This window comes from Micromys minutus, assembly GCF_963924665.1.
Source record: "Micromys minutus genome assembly, chromosome: 4".
In the NCBI taxonomy this organism is placed as follows: Eukaryota; Metazoa; Chordata; class Mammalia; order Rodentia; family Muridae; genus Micromys; species Micromys minutus.
Window position 1 is genome coordinate 69,434,198 of NC_137973.1, and position 15,872 is coordinate 69,450,069.

At 43.7% G+C, this 15,872-nt stretch overlaps 1 protein-coding gene across 1 annotated transcript; it reads left to right on the forward strand.

Annotated features, from left to right (window-relative positions):
* The first annotated feature begins 1,077 nt into the window (after window positions 1-1,077).
* ADH7 (alcohol dehydrogenase 7 (class IV), mu or sigma polypeptide) lies at window positions 1,078-14,540 on the forward strand. Its single transcript, XM_080916446.1, has 9 exons — window positions 1,078-1,168; window positions 4,194-4,295; window positions 5,460-5,598; window positions 5,984-6,071; window positions 6,167-6,383; window positions 8,260-8,520; window positions 10,218-10,353; window positions 11,005-11,143; window positions 13,149-14,540. The coding sequence occupies exons 1-9, from the start codon at window positions 1,151-1,153 to the stop codon at window positions 13,171-13,173; spliced, it is 1,125 nt and encodes a 374-aa protein (XP_080772572.1). The 5' UTR covers window positions 1,078-1,150; the 3' UTR covers window positions 13,174-14,540.
* The last annotated feature ends 1,332 nt before the right edge of the window (window positions 14,541-15,872 follow it).

Below are 15,872 nucleotides of genomic sequence, written 5' to 3' on the forward strand. Positions count from 1 at the left end.
CTGCCTGACTATGTCACCCCTACGGGAGTGAAATTTCATTACTGCATGGAGAGTTTGCTGGAGGCAGTGGTGTGCCAGTATGACAATCAGCCACCGTCAAGGAAGAAATACCGTGGACACTCTCCCATCAAAGGCAAAAGCAGATCCAGAAGGGTCTTGCGCTGCTGCCTACTGGAGAACGGTGGCTTGAAATAAATGCTTGCCCGAGTAATTTCCCTTAGGAATGCGAGAGCACTGTGTATAGCGGGATTGTGATTCCTTCTCAGTCCTTCAGGGCACCAATGCCTGTGAGCAGTAAGCAATCCCGTGGGTAAATAATGTGATCTGGAGCCGGATGGCAGGTGCTCTGAGAGCAAGGACAAGGTTTAGTTAATTTCCTACCTTCAGAATACCTAGAAATTATAGTCATCTTTATTCCTATTTCACAGACTCGCAATTCCTTCTTCTCAACCTTCACCTTTAGTGGTTTTACACATTTCCTTGTATCAATAACATGCATACATATATTACCAGTGATGCAGAATTCAGGGACTTCAGGCAGCCCCTCCTAAGTGTAATGAAGAACGCAGTGTATGGACAAATAGCACTACATGATATATAGCTCACCCCCTCCCTGTGTGTGTATGTGTGTTGCTAAGGACTGAGACCAGATCCAGACATGTGTTCTACTATCATTTATATTTAACCACATTTTCTACAAACAATCTCAAGTGCAAACGGAGTGCAACTCCCAATGCCTAACCACATCTCTAAAACCAGCTGCCGGGACAAACAGCTTGCACACAGAAGCACGCAATGCATTGTGTGGAGCTGAACTAATGTGGCCTGTTTTCACATTCTCTAAAATAAAATGGATAAGCATGGTTCCTGGCCCTTCACAGGAGACTTGATTATCCAATGTTTGTTAGATTCTTATTTTTGTCTAATCATAATATTTGTTGTATTTCTTTTCATCCCTTGACTTGCAAGAGGGTGGAGCTTCTTGGGTTGGGAAAGTTCTAAGGCTATGAATCATGTTGCCAAAGGCAAGCAGAACTTCCAAGTCACGCTATTTATTGAAGGCGGAAGATGCTGGCACTCTTAGAAGAGTGAACTGTGCATCAGTCAGAAAACGTTCCTGTTTGCAGACCACAAACCCAGGAAAGCCAGGATGGGCACTGCTGGAAAAGTAAGGGAAGAGTTTCGGCTTGCTGGGTCTCTTGAGTTAATAATGGGAGTTGCTTCTGAGAGCTCAGAATCTAGGAGAGAAACTAAATACTGGAGCTATTTGAGGAAGGCAAGGCTGTTAAGTAGGCACATGTTGGGATGATGGGTAAATTGCATCAGCGTACCTATAGCAGCAGGATTCAATTGAAAAACCACACGCTGAAGGTTCTCTCAGAAAGCAGGGAAGTAGAGATTTGCAATTTCTATAGACATTATGCATGATTTAATTTCCAGCAGGCCAGTCATTTGCTGGATAGCAAACTGTTTCCATAAGGAGACTTCAATAGGATCGGGGGTATCTACCCAGCTCCTTTCTAGAGTCTAAAGGGTCCAGGATCTGCTGTGCAACTGTTGAGGGGAAGTGTCCCGATGCTAATTAATGACTAATGCTAAGGAAAGTCAACAAAGAAATCACACACCCCGAGTTTCCAAGGACATGCTTTATATCACAGTGTAAGTTCGAACACTCTTGGAAAATAGGACTATGTGGATAAAGCATGTTTATTCCTCAGAAGACAGCAGGAACTCAAAAACCAAGGCTGGCTTTTTTTTTTCCCCACTTGCAGATTGGGAGGATCAGGTTCCTGCTGTAAACGCATAGGTAACTGAGACGTTGGGTGCTGTTATCAGCAATACTTTTAGACAACTGTGCATTTAGTCTACCTTAAAATTTTAGGGAGCTAAAGATGATGTTTAAAGTCTGGGGAGCAGGAGAGAGGAGCTCTGAAGGCTAGATCCTGAAATAACCCACCCCCACCACGAGAGAACCGGGATCAAAACATCTCTCTGAGTCAGAAAGCTAGGATTGTTTGCAGGAGAATTAACTTCACACTGTGGAAGCTGTAATGTTGTTTATAGAAATAAATGAAAAAGGGTTGGAATGAATCTTAAAACAATTTCAACTCCATACCACACAGTTCTGTGCCCCCTCCCCCCCAGGGGAATGTCCAGCCACTGTCAGAACATTCCCAGGAAAGGGGAACTTGGGGACTCCAGACAGCACTCCTAACTATGACCAGGGGTCCAGCACACATGACCAACGGCATAGCAGCTTTAGGATTTTGATTTGGCGTTGTTATGCAGTAGGTCGTTCAACGTGAGTGATGTGGTCCTGAAACTCTTCTGCTGTTTCCGTGCATGTTGGGAGGAGCTTTCCTTTCTGTCAGCACTCCCACTGTTAATATTTTGCTGGTTTGTTAAAAAGTAAAAGATGATTTTGATAGTTTGTTAAAGATGCCACTAACAGAGTACCAGGAGGGTGTGGCGTAAGTATCAAAGTTTTGTTTGCTCATCTATCTGGAAGCTGGGATCCTGAGAACAGAGTATGGACAAGATTGGTTCCTTTAGGAGCCATTTCCTTTGCTTAGGAGTTAATGTATTGTGGCATGTTTCTTCTTGGTCTTAAGAATATTTTTTAAGAGAGTAAAAATAACAAGCTATAATTCTCTGTTTATCAAGTTAATACTGACTTTTTACTTAACAAGATTACCCAATTTTGTCTAAGCAGTAAGTAGGCAATCTTACTCAGGTTCACCTCTTTGGAAGGCGATTTGCTCAGTACATCACGATACAGGAGTGTGTACTGACACTTTTACCCCACAGTTCCAGTCTTTAAATCAGCCTCAGAGAGAACAAAGTTTAGGAAAAAACAGGAATACGCTTCAGAAGCCGTCTCAGGACTATGCAGGAAATATGTAAACAAGAATGGAAGAACCTGACCTAAACCTAGAAATCAGTGTAAGATACTGAACAGAACAGCTCAGGGGCTAAGAGCACTGGCTGCTCTTCCAGAGGTCCTGAGTTCAATTCCCAGCAACCACATGGTGGCTCACAACCATCTGTAATGAGATCTGATGCCCTCTTCTGGTGTGTCTGAAGACCAGTGACACTCTCTCTCTCTCTCTCTCTCTCTCTCTCTCTCTCTCTCTCTCTCTCTCCCTCCCTCCCTCTCTCTCTCTCTCTCATTAGAATTGAATAATCTTACTAAAACCAGTTAGCAGAGGAGCCCTAGCAATGCCACTTAGGTGCCTGGTGGCTAGTTACTGGGTATATACTATTAGTATAGTGTATGCAGCTCTGACTTGGACTAGGTTTAAGACATGATGAGGAGCTGCAAAGGCACAGGTGACAGTCCAGTAGCAGTCACAGTCCACAGGCTTCACAGCGGTAACAGCTTCATGTCTGGCCACGGGTCATCTCATAGCTTCCCCATTGCTGCATGGCTGTAGATGTGATTAAAGATGAGATTAAATTCTCACAGACAGATCAGCTGGCTTATCCTTTTATCGAGCCCCACAGTATCACTCTTCGGACACTGCTCTGGTTCGGAGCCGAGCACACACCTTGCGGTTCCCACACCACTTGGCGCTCCATGATGCCTTGGCTCACTCTGGCATGGATATGACCACCCCTGCGTGTCCCTATCCTCCACCACTGGGTACAAACATGACTCCACAGCCTAGTAACTTACCAAGCAGGTTTGTTTATATATTAAATTCTCAATCCACAAACCCTCTACACAATAAACTTACAACCACAATTGACAAAGATATAAACTGCCCTTCTATATGAGATAAAAAGACCCATAGAAACCCTTAGAAATAATAATAACAATCTCATCAAGCTAGAGATGTGCCCAGAGAAACATAAACATCTGCCTCCATCTTGGTTCCTCCCAGAATCCTCTCTCTCCCAGTCTCTGCCTCCTGTCTCCTCTTCTGCTCCTAGTCCTTTCCCTGCCTATCTCTCTCCTGTCCAATCTTAACATAAACCTACACTCACCGATTGCATCTGAAGTCATACCAATAGAACAGTTTATTGAAATACTGTGAGAATCCCAGCCCTGACCACATGTGCTGTGTGGTCTTGGATCTGTCATTCCATGTCTCTGGGTTGATTTTTTGGACCATCTCATCAGACAAAGGTCCACACACGATGATCTGTAAGGCACGTATGATTAGCACCAATAATGATGCTTGGATTCTTAGGTTATTACGTGCAAAGCAGCTGTACTATGGGGAATGAACCAGCCCTTTTCCATTGAGGAGATCCAAGTGGCCCCTCCAAAGGCTAAGGAAGTTCGTGTTAAGGTAAGAAGAGGTTTGGAACACAGAAACATGAAAGATGATGTCATTCACATTGAGAAAGCCATTGTTGTGAGGCTGACCACCTTTCAAATTTTCATGCATTATTTATTGAACGTGTGGGGGTGTTTGTCAGCACACATGTCTGTATTCCATGTCTGTGCTCAGGGCTGGCAGAAGCCAGAAGAGGGCATTCGATCCCCTAGAGGTGGAGTTACAGAGATGCAGCTGTGAGCTGCCATATGGGTGCTGGAATCAACCCCGGGTCCACAGGAAAGGGCACACGGTGCTCTTAACTGACTGCTAAGCCATCTGTCCAGCCCAGCGGGTGGCTTCTTAAAAATATGTTTCCCAGCTAATTCACCTGTCTGTTGGTTGGAAGTGATCATGCTGGTTAATTGGTGAAATGCACCAATTCACACTGCTAATCTAGCTTATTAGAGAGAATATTTGTTGAATTTTTACTGATGTAGTGTTTGATAGAGAATGATCAATCGTCATGACCAAGACCATTTTAATTGTCTTAAAATCTTCTGGGAGTCACAAGGTATTGAGATATGTATATGTGTTTGTATGCATGTGTGTATGCATGTGTGTATGTGTGTGTGTATGTATGCATGTTTGAGTGTGGCACAGGGAACAGAACCTTGGGCATCATGCATGCCAGGTAAGTACTTTCCCAAGCAAATATATTTCTAATCATGCTTTCACTTCTTGCTTAGAGACAGGGTCTTACTGAGTCACAGAGGCAGGCTGACCTTGAATTTACATTGTAGTGTCAGTAGGCCATGAACTTGGTGATCCTGTTGCCTCTGTTTCCTGGTCCAGGAACACCCGGAGGATCCCCACTAGAAATTTGTTAATGCCGGAGAAGTCATAGCCCTGCACCCGCCCTTCAGATAGCCCTTCATCTTTGGTCTAGATGCCCGTGTTTAGCAGGCCTTTGGGCTAATCTTTTTTTTGACCTCTTCCCTGTAGAAGGGCATTAAGATCCAAGCAAGAAGGGAGGCATCAATTCTCCAAGTCCCCAAAGCAAGGAACTTGGGCTGAGGCTTGTTTTAGGCTCAGGCTGTTTTGGCATCAACACTGTAATGTGAGAAAATGATGCAGCGGTAGTTAAAGAGCTGTTAGCTGGTTGTGTAATGTTGTTGCTGTTTGTTTTGAACACAGATTTTGGCCACAGGAATCTGTCGCACAGATGACCATGTAATAAAAGGAGCGATGGTGTCTAAGTTCCCAGTGATTGTGGGACATGAGGCAGTTGGAGTTGTGGAGAGTATTGGAGAAGGGGTCACTACGGTGAGACCAGGTAAGGAGACCTTGATTATACTGGTAAAAGAAGAATCAGACACTAGGGGTCAGTAGAGAGACACAATTTAAGGAAACATAAGGAGAGGGCATTGTACCCAGTAAACTTGCCAAATCCCAGCCTTTAACTACTTTGTGGTACTTACAACTCTTAGAATATTTTAAAGACATTTTTGTGTATAATATAGGTTCAATTCATACCTGTTTCATCTGTCAATCAATTAATTAGCGCAACTATTTATGGTTCCTTGAGGTAATGTTTCCAAGGCTGTCCTGACCCAGGCTGGGCTGACAATCTTCCTGTGCCGTTCTTGTCCTTAGATTACAGGCATGAGCCACCAAAACCTTCTTACTTCACATCTTATGTCATGCTACCTTCCTTCTAGGTGACAAAGTGGTCCCCCTCTTTCTACCACAGTGTAGAGAATGCAATGCCTGCCGTAACCCAGAGGGAAATCTCTGCATTAGGAGCGAGTAGGTGCCACTTGTTTTTTAACCCTGTCATTTGAGTTCACCACGATCGTTTCTGAATTGACCTAAGGAATGTCTTCTTTTGATGTATCAAACAGTCTAACGGGCCGTGGAGTACTGGCTGATGGCACTACCAGATTCACATGCAAGGGCCAACCGGTCCAGCACTTCATGAACACCAGCACCTTCACCGAGTACACGGTGCTGGATGAATCCTCTGTCGCTAAGATCGATGGTGCGGCTCCTCCCGAGAAAGCCTGTTTGATTGGCTGTGGATTTTCCACTGGTTATGGGGCTGCTGTTAAAACTGCCAAGGTGAGAATTTGGGACTGGCTAGCATGGCTTCTGCCTTCCCACCAGACAGCCTTTCAGAAGGGGGTTTTCATAGAACCCTAAAGCTATCGGGAAGAGGCAGGATCAAAGTGGACATTTTATTTCTAAACAGCTTCAGTTTCTAGATTTGCTCTCTGCTGCTGCCGCATCTCTTTCCGGCTACATTGCTGAGGTTTAGATTCCCCGGATCTCACTTTTCCCACCAAATGCATCTTGGTGATGGTATGTCGGTTTGCTGGGGAGACTGTAGCAATGTGCCACAGACTGAGTGGCTTAAACAACAAACGCTGACTGTCCTAAGTCCTGGAAGTCAGTCTAAAATCAGAATGCTGGCGCGGTTGTTTCCTCCCGACGGCTGCAGGGGGAGGAATTGCTTCAGGCCTCTCTTCTTTCCATGTACATGGATGTTAATATCCAATCTTCACATCATCTTCTCTACTGTGTCTTTATATCTGCTGGCATCCCTTCTAGGCTCCGCCCCACAGTTACCAGGCAACAGCCAGGCATTCCTGACTCACTATAAAAGGGACTGCTTGTCCCCTCCTCTCTCTCTTCTCTTCTTGCTCTTGCTCCCCCAGCCCCCTCAGCTCCATGTCCCCCCTTGGCCGGCCTCTACTCCTCTATGCACACTCTTTCTCTCTGCCTGTCTCTACTCCTGCAACTCCCCTCCCCGTGTCCTAAATAATCCGGTACCACAGGGGAAATGGACGTCTCAGCATGGGCCCCGCAGAGGCACCCCCTTCTCCCACACCATACCGCACCCCCAGCAAACACATTCCTGGCTTCTTCTTTTTATGAAACAAAACAATATCTAAGTTTCACTTCGTTTTGTAAGAACAACCATAGAAAGCTGAGACGGGAGACAGGATGCATTGCAGAGTGTCCTCATGTGACCTCATCTTACCTCAGACCACTCTCCAGAAAACTAACCCAGATGCCCAAGAATGAATCCCTGCTGAGGTCAGCACCTTCAAGGCCCCGCCCACCCATCATTAGACCACACAGCTTTCACAGCCTCTAATGGTCGGTTACACAGTCCCCAGCACAGGAGCCCAAGAAAGGTAGCTCTTATTACATCCAAACCACAGCAAAGCTTCTCCCGGTGACATCATTGTAACTCCATGACCTCCACAAAGACATTCCAAATAAAACCAGACATTGAGGTAGGAAAAGTTAAGGTTCCGACACGTGGGTTGGAGGGCACAGGGAAGACCAGCATGGTTTATGTCACCTGAAAGCATTAGTGAATTTTAAATGATCATTTGGATTCAATCACTGTTATTCTTCTAGCAGGAAAATAACTATGTGCTGACTCCATCTTTAATCTAGCACAGTGCTTGGTAAAAAGCCCACAGTTGCTTTAAGTACGGTAACTTCCTTGAACTACCTACTCATCAACCGTTGAATTGCCCGAGGCATGGAGGTGGGACTAGGAAGGGGAAAAAAAATTACAATATATCTCAAAATGACTCAGAGTCAGGGTTATTCAGTCATTGTCCTTCAGACCAAACCGAAGACAAAGCTCTGTGGAAAGACAACAGGGAGACCTCCATGTTTGTCTAACCCTCCTGTAAGAGCAGAGGAGGTTGTGGGTAGGGCCAGGCAGACTACAAAAGTTTCTTCTGAGGGTAAACCTTTAGGAAAGCCTTCTGTTAATCTGGCAAATATTGCTTTGCTTCAGCAAATAACATCTTTTCTCAGACATTCTTCTACTTGGACTTCTTCATGGGTTATCTTCATCTGAGGCATCCGTCTGGAATCCTGGCCCAACTCATGGCAATCTTGTGAAGTCCACGTTCCTGACTGAGACTGTGTTGCAGGTTTCACTGCTAACTCTGAGGAACTTTTCTCCCCTCAGGTCAGCCCTGGCTCCACTTGTGTTGTGTTTGGCCTGGGAGGAGTTGGCTTGTCAGTCATCATGGGCTGTAGAGCCGCTGGTGCCTCCCGTATCATCGGAATTGACATCAACAAGGACAAATTCCAGAAAGCCCTGGCTGTAGGTGCCACGGAGTGTATCAGTCCCAAGGACTTCACCAAGCCCATCAGTGAGGTGCTATCAGACATGACAGGCAACACTGTGCAGTATACTTTTGAAGTTATTGGGCGTCTTGAGACCATGGTAAGACTCAAGATTCAGGAAGCCACAAGGTACCCAAGCTACAAGATGTATTTGGGCTAAAAATCATTTTGCATAGCTTCGTGAAATAATCAATTACAGGAATATCTGTGATTCAGGCCAAAAACCACAGGGCTGGTGAGGTGGCTCAGTGAATAAAGGGACTTGTCCCCAAGCCCAGTGACCTGAGCTTGGTTCTCAAGACTCATATGTAGAAGGAAGAAAAACCGGCTCCTACCAGTTTGTTCTTTGTTCCCCACATCCACACTGTGGTGTGCACTCAGCCGTTTTCATGCCCATATGCAAATGAATGCATAAAGGTGCAATGAAAAATGTAATAGTAATTTTACCTAAAAAGTCACAATCTTAAGATCTGTTTTTACCTGATCATGTAATAACATGTCACGCCATTTTCATGTGACAAGTGGGCAAGGAGGTCACCTGCGGTCCATCATTTTCCTCGTACACGTGGCGGTCTTGGCACAAATGATTCCATTTCTTGAATCAGTGGTGCAGGCTAAAGAGGGCTAATGAGGGGACCCAGGGGAAGGAGATTTGTACATGTGATCTTCTCCTCCAGATCCCTCACCTGAGCTCGGCTATCCCACCTCTCATTCCCCAGAGAGCACAGACTTCACATTCTGAACTCTGTCTCCCTTGTAGCATCCCAGTGCCAGACTTTATGGAGAACTTGGAATTAGAAAGCCCTGACCTTGGGTAGAATAAGGAGACCTGGAAAATGGAACGAAACCAAATTTTGCTTACAATTCTTACAATTGCCTATGTAGGTGAAATTTTCTCTGAGGCGTTTGGTAATTGAGGAAACCTTCAGCTCACGGTCACTGTCATATCCTACAATTTATTCTGTAGCAACTCTGGTGTTCTAGGTTGTGCTTTACAAAGCAAAGGGCCAGATACATCATGAAATCTAACTGAAGCACACTGTAGTTGCCATCCGCTGCATATTTAAAAGTCTTACTAGCTAACAACTCAAAGAGTAGATGACCAGAATCATCGAGTCACCCTCAGAGATGTCACCAAGGAAAGCAAATCCTTTGCCTCATAGTTTAGTATCTGATTTAATTCTCAGACAAAAAAAAATGTCAAACATTCTGATTGATTAATTCAATTTCATTTAGCTCAAATAACTCAAGGCTTATCCGAAGTGTTGATGTTGTTATAAAAGTACCACAAGGATTCCCTTTGTCTTATTGGTCAGTGAGAATCAGCTAAATGTACTAAGAATCACAATTACATGGGCACAGTAAATGCCACTCCATACGTTAAGAGCCGTAGTCCACAGGAGATTAATTACTAAAGACTAAAGTTGCCCTGAGAATTTTATTTTATTTTATTTTATTTTATTTTTAAAGACTTATTTATTTATTATGCATAAGTACATTATAGCTGTCTTAGACACACCAGAAGCGGGCACCAGATTCCACTACAGGTGGTTGTGAGCCATCATGTGGTTGCTGGGAATTGAACTCAGGACCTCTGGAAGAGCAGTCAGTGCTCTGTTCAGTGCTCTTAACCACTGATCCATCTCTCCAGCCCGAGAATTTTAAAATCAACTAGAAAAAAGGTCTAGTTTGATTTTGTAGTTGGAAGCCATGTTAACTACTGGAACCATGGCCGTCCATTGGTCATTTCCGAGCCCGTGATCTCCATAAGCAACATCCCCTTCATTTTAATCTCAGGTTGATGCCCTCTCATCTTGCCATATGAACTATGGAACCAGTGTGGTGGTTGGTGCTCCTCCGTCAGCCAAGATGCTCAGCTATGATCCGATGCTGCTCTTCACTGGGCGTACGTGGAAGGGCTGCGTCTTTGGTGGTAAGAGCAACTGGGCCTCTGGACATCAGGAAGTAACTTTGCCTTTCCTGCCTATCAGTAAGGGAGACTTGTGTTCTTCCCCTCAAAGCTCTTTCTTCCAAGGGTGAGTGGTAAATGGGTCCAAATGAAGCTGTGGTAGCGATCACATACAAAAATAGCTATCTGTTCCTTACATCTGGGAGATGAGGAGGAGAAACAGAAGGTCTTCTCCAGCTGAAGTTGGAGCAGAGTGGGAAACAGAGAAATCCACCACGGACCCACCCCAGAGTACACACTAGCACTGGAACCACTGCTGACCAACCTGCAGGTGGGGGTAACCATGACCAGAGCAGAGCCATCTGTGTGCTAGACTGTGAATCTCTGTAGTGAGCTCACTAGAGAATCAAAGGGGCTGGGACTAAAAATAATGCATGGGGAGCGATTGCGTCTGTGCTTCTGAACAGCACAGAGATATGAGACTGGAGCCGAGGAGGGTTTGTTAGCCTTTGCTTCTTAAGATGGGAGACATACAGTTTTTTTATACTCTGGGAATGACTTGAGGGGTGGGGGTGGGGAGGCCATGATGCAGGAGAGGAATGACACACACCTCACGCCATGAAGGATGAGGATTACTCAATGGAGTACCGAGAACAAACCCGAATTTCCCCACAGGATGGAAGAGCAGAGATGATGTACCCAAACTTGTGACTGAGTTCCTGGAAAAGAAGTTTGACCTGGACCAGCTGATAACCCATATCTTGCCTTTTGATGACATCAACAAAGGGTTTGAACTGCTCTATTCAGGGCAAAGGTGTGTGTGGTCACTTTTGACTCTTTCCCACAGGCTGCTTTTATTTTGGTTTTTATAAATACATCCAATTTCCTTTGGTTTTTTGTTTTAGATTATTTAAACTATCCAGGTGAAGGAACAGAGTCACTCACTTCTTTCTTCTTTTAGAATGTCACCCACATATGAGCTCTTTAAAATTCCATGGACTTTAGTTTTCCACAGCAGATGGATCTTACTGACCATTTTTTAAAATTATAAAGCACTTCCGCGATGACCTTCGCTGCAGTTCCCAAAGCTCTCTGGTGGCTGTGCTTGCTTTCTGAGTTTTGTTTCTCAGATGTTATTTTTGCCCTAGTCAGATAATAAAACTGAGGTTACAAAAGGCAAACAATTCACATCTGGTCTCATAGAAACTGTGCCAGGGTGCACCGCGGACCACACAGGCCAGACCACACCCAGAGCCCTGCAGGCGACAGGTAAACAGTGGGTGCTCCTCCAGGTAAACAGTGGGTGCTCCTCCAGGTAAACAGTGGGTGCTCCTCCAGGTAAACAGTGGGTGCTCCTCCAGGTAAACAGTGGGTGCTCCTCCAGGTAAACAGTGGGTGCTCCTCCAGGTAAACAGTGGGTGCTCCTCCAGGTAAACAGTGGGTGCTCCTCCAGGTAAACAGTGGGTGCTCCTCCAGGTAAACGGTGGGTGCTCCTCCAGGTAAACAGTGGGTGCTCCCAGCATACCCCTTCTCTCTCCTGAGCACTTGCTCGAGAACCAGATGCAGTGTGAAGTCTGATTTCAATTACCCTTTCCGTAGAGATTTTTGGCACCTGCCTACGAGATGAAAATAGATGACATTCATTGGTTCTATCAATACTGAACATCTACTGTGTGCAGAGGGTTCGGATCCTGCCAGTGATAGGCACTAACATTTTTTCCCAACGTCCTCTTCATCCCTAGTGCAGTCCACAGAATCGTGCCATTATAAACCTATGCCTAAATTTTAATTTTTAAACAGGTAAACAACAAATGGGTCTCTGCCAGAAACAAATGTCAAAACTAATTTGTTTACATGTGAAAAACTAATATTTCGATATGGTTTGAAAAACAATTACTAGTTGTCTTCCAAATGCACAAAATTAATTTCTGAAATCATATTCTTCTATTTCCCCAATGCGGTAACTTCCCAAATGACACCTGCAAACCTGAACCCTTCCACCTCAAGGAACCCCAGAGTGTCACAGTACATCCAGCTCACAGGACAGTGCCTTCCTACACCTCACAGAATGGCATTTATTCTGCCTCATTCTGACTCCTGCCCACTGTGGGCAAAGCCACGCCGAGTCCTACAGGCAGCGCCCACCTCCTCTTCCCTGCCCAAGGTCATCATCTTGGCCCGGGCTGATCATGGCTGCTCTGGACAGGCTGACATGGTAACTTAGTGGGCCTCCTGATCTCTGTGTTTCAATCCTACTCAGCCCTTCACTAGCAGATGAACTCAGGCTGTCTTCTAACACCAGTGCCTAGGAGGGGTTTTATTACTGAGCCAAAGTCCACCTTAATTTATCTAATTTACTAAATAATAAATTTATTTACGTTATCTAATATTCAGTAACAAAGAGCTCAGCACCCACTCTTCTCCTGTCCCCGGCAAAAGTCTGAGGATACCGAGAAGTGTGTCTTGCTTGCTTTTATTGTCTCTTAAACATGGAGAAGTCCACACCTCTGGATTATCTCTCCTGTTCTTACCACGGCCTCAGTCCTATGTTCGCTGGACCGACTCTTTCATGTTAATGAAGACAGTTAAGCAGATGTTTCCAGAGTTAGTTCAGTGCCAGCTCAGGTTCCCTACCAAAATGCACAGAAGCTGTGGACCTCAAGCCCAGATGGCTTTCCCATAATAGGATTGATTAACTATAGAGTCTCAGTAATCGGAAGGAACGTTTTCCTCGATTAAATATGTAATACATATATACATACACAAACACACACGCACACACTCGTCACATGTCTAAAAGCTAACATTTTCCATTTCAGCATTCGGACTGTCCTGACATTTTGAGAGCCAAAGAGCCGGTGCTGGGAAACTGTGACCTGCAGCCTTGTTCCTGACACTTCTCTGAGCTCAGAAAAGTATCCAGAAGCAGATGTGCGGCAAGATAGAGAAACTTTATAGAGTTTTATAAACCTTTATATCTTTAGTTTACAGACTCCCTAGGATTAGCAGAGGACAACAACAGTAAATGTTTTAGCTTGTGTTTTCTAAGACCATAATTCTATATTTCATAAGCTTATACGTGGTGTTCTATTTGTTGGAAGAGGGATTGTTTTCAGGATTTTACCTAGTTGTTTTGACTTAAAACAGACACAGCATGTAGAGATGTAGAAAATGCATTTTTTAAGAAATATCCATCAAAACCACCCAAGCTCTCGTTCTGTTTTTATTTATTTTTTTTAACAAAAACACTTTTAAAACACGTTATAAATTAACTTGAATTAGATTGTGAAATTGCACACATGACTTGATTAGATTAAGAAAGAAATTGGGAAATTTAAGGGAAGGGCACATTTTCCAATGATTAACTTTAAGAATTATCATTATGTAACTTGGTGTCATGGGAAAAGCACAGCATAGGCTGAGGATATTTGTCAGTGTTTATTAATATAAGATAAAACGTTTTTAGAATGGTAATTAAACACGAACCACAGATATAGCCACATTGTGGTAATTATACTATGAAGCTTAATAGAGTAGAATTACACGTCCTTAAGTACACAGTAATAACCGCATCTAACATGGAGATTATTTTTAGTTTGCTGCAGCTACACCAGCATGCATCTGCATCTGTCTGTGGACATGTACATTAGTATAATATGCATTAAAATTTCATTAGAATATGTTTCAGGCTGCTTTGAGGCTCTTTATGTAACCAGTGTATCCTCAAACTAGGATTACCAGTGCACACACCTGGCTGAACGTTATTAATAAAATCAAAAGTTATACAAAATGATTTGTACTGACAAAGCATATTGAAAGGCACTGTTTTGTTTCATTGTTGAGATTTAGTGGTGGTAAGAAAAAGAAGTTGAATAGGAATAGCAGGAATTTGGGATTGCCATATAAGGACATAGTGTAGGTTGAAAACTATGAGCCAACTATGAGCCTAATACATTAATAAACATTTTCCGGTAAACAGTGACATGACCCCAAGGGACAAGCATGAGCCTTTAAGGACAGGATTTTTTCCAAACTCATTTTGCGAGTCCCATGCTTCTCTGATAGCAAAATCAGAAAAGGGCACATACATAAAACTACAACTGCAAACCAAAACACCTAATAACAAACGAGGAAGAAAATCTCAGCGAGGCACTGGAGAGATTGGCTGAGTAATTAAGAGAACAAGTCCTTGCAGAGGACCCAAGTTCGGTTCCCCGTACCAACACTGGGTGGCTCACAGCTGATTGTACCTCCAGCTCCAGAGCACCCAGTATATCCTTATGGTACTCATGTGCACGTCTCCAGACGCATATTTAAAAATAGTTTTTTTTAAAAAAGAAATTCTCAATAAAATACTTGACAAATTATTTTATTACACTTATTAAATTGGGTTATTTGTTCTTGATGTTCAGATTTTTTAGTCCTTTGCATATTCTACTAACCCTCTGCCATATGCTTTACTGGTAACATTTTACCCACTATGTAGGCTGCCCCTTGGCTCAAGAGATGGGCTCTTTCAATGGTACATAGCTTTTCAGCTTTATGAGGTCCCATCTGTTAGTGTTATTGCTTGTCTATTGGAGAACCATTCTGAAAGTCCTGTCCTGTGCAATGAGTTAAAGCCTAGTCTCCATTTTTCTCTTCATATTCAAGGTATCTGGTCTCACATTGGGGTTTGATGCACTTGATGCTGAGTTTTGTGCAGAGTGATAGATATGAACCTATGCTCCTTCTATATGAAGCTATCTCTTTGACAGACTCCACTGCTTGAAGATGCTCTTTCCTCCAGTTAGTATTTGTAGGTTCTTTGTAAACATAATCAGGTATCTGTATGTATGTGTAGCTGTGTCTGTCTGTGTGTGTAGCTGTGTCTGTCTGTGTGTGGAGCTGTGTCTGTCTCTGTGTGTAGCTGTGTCTGTCTGTGTGTGTGGCTCTGTCTGTGTGTGTAGCTGTGTCTGTATGTGTGTGTAGCTGTGTCTGTCTGTGTGTGTAGCTGTGTCTGTCTGTGTGTGTAGCTGTGTCTGTATGTGTGTGGAGTTGTGTCTGAATCTTCAGTTCCATGACAATGATCAATGTATCTTTTTATGTCAATACCATGATGTTTTTAATTACTATGTTTCTGAATACAACTTGAAATCTTCAATGGCGATGCCGTCTGCAGCTCTTTTATTGTTCAGAGTTGATTGGACCATCCAGGTAGGTGTGTGTGTTTGTGTGTGTGTGTGTGTGTGTGTGTGTGTTTCCACAAAAATGTTTTAAGTTTTGTTTTTTAATTTCTGTAAAGCATTGTGTTGGAGGTTTAAAACTGAAGATTACTTTTGGTAGGATAGCTACTTTCACAATGTTGAGCTTACTAATCTACAGGCATGGGAGAGATTTCCATATCTTCTAATGTCTTCTAGTTTTAATAATTCGAGTCACTTTCACTTGCTAAGAGTCATACCAATAGAGTTATGAGGCGATTGTGAAAGGTGGAATTTTTTCTCAGAAGGAAAGGCACATTTTCTCAGTATATTTGTCATTTGCATATAGGAAGGCTATTG

Excerpts from the sequence above, each read along its gene's own strand:
- ADH7 (XM_080916446.1), top strand. Across the intron at positions 6,072-6,166 it reads AATCTCTGCATTAGGAGCGA|TCTAACGGGCCGTGGAGTAC; the intron begins GTAGGTGCCACT and ends TGTATCAAACAG. Across the intron at positions 10,354-11,004 it reads GAAGGGCTGCGTCTTTGGTG|GATGGAAGAGCAGAGATGAT; the intron begins GTAAGAGCAACT and ends ATTTCCCCACAG.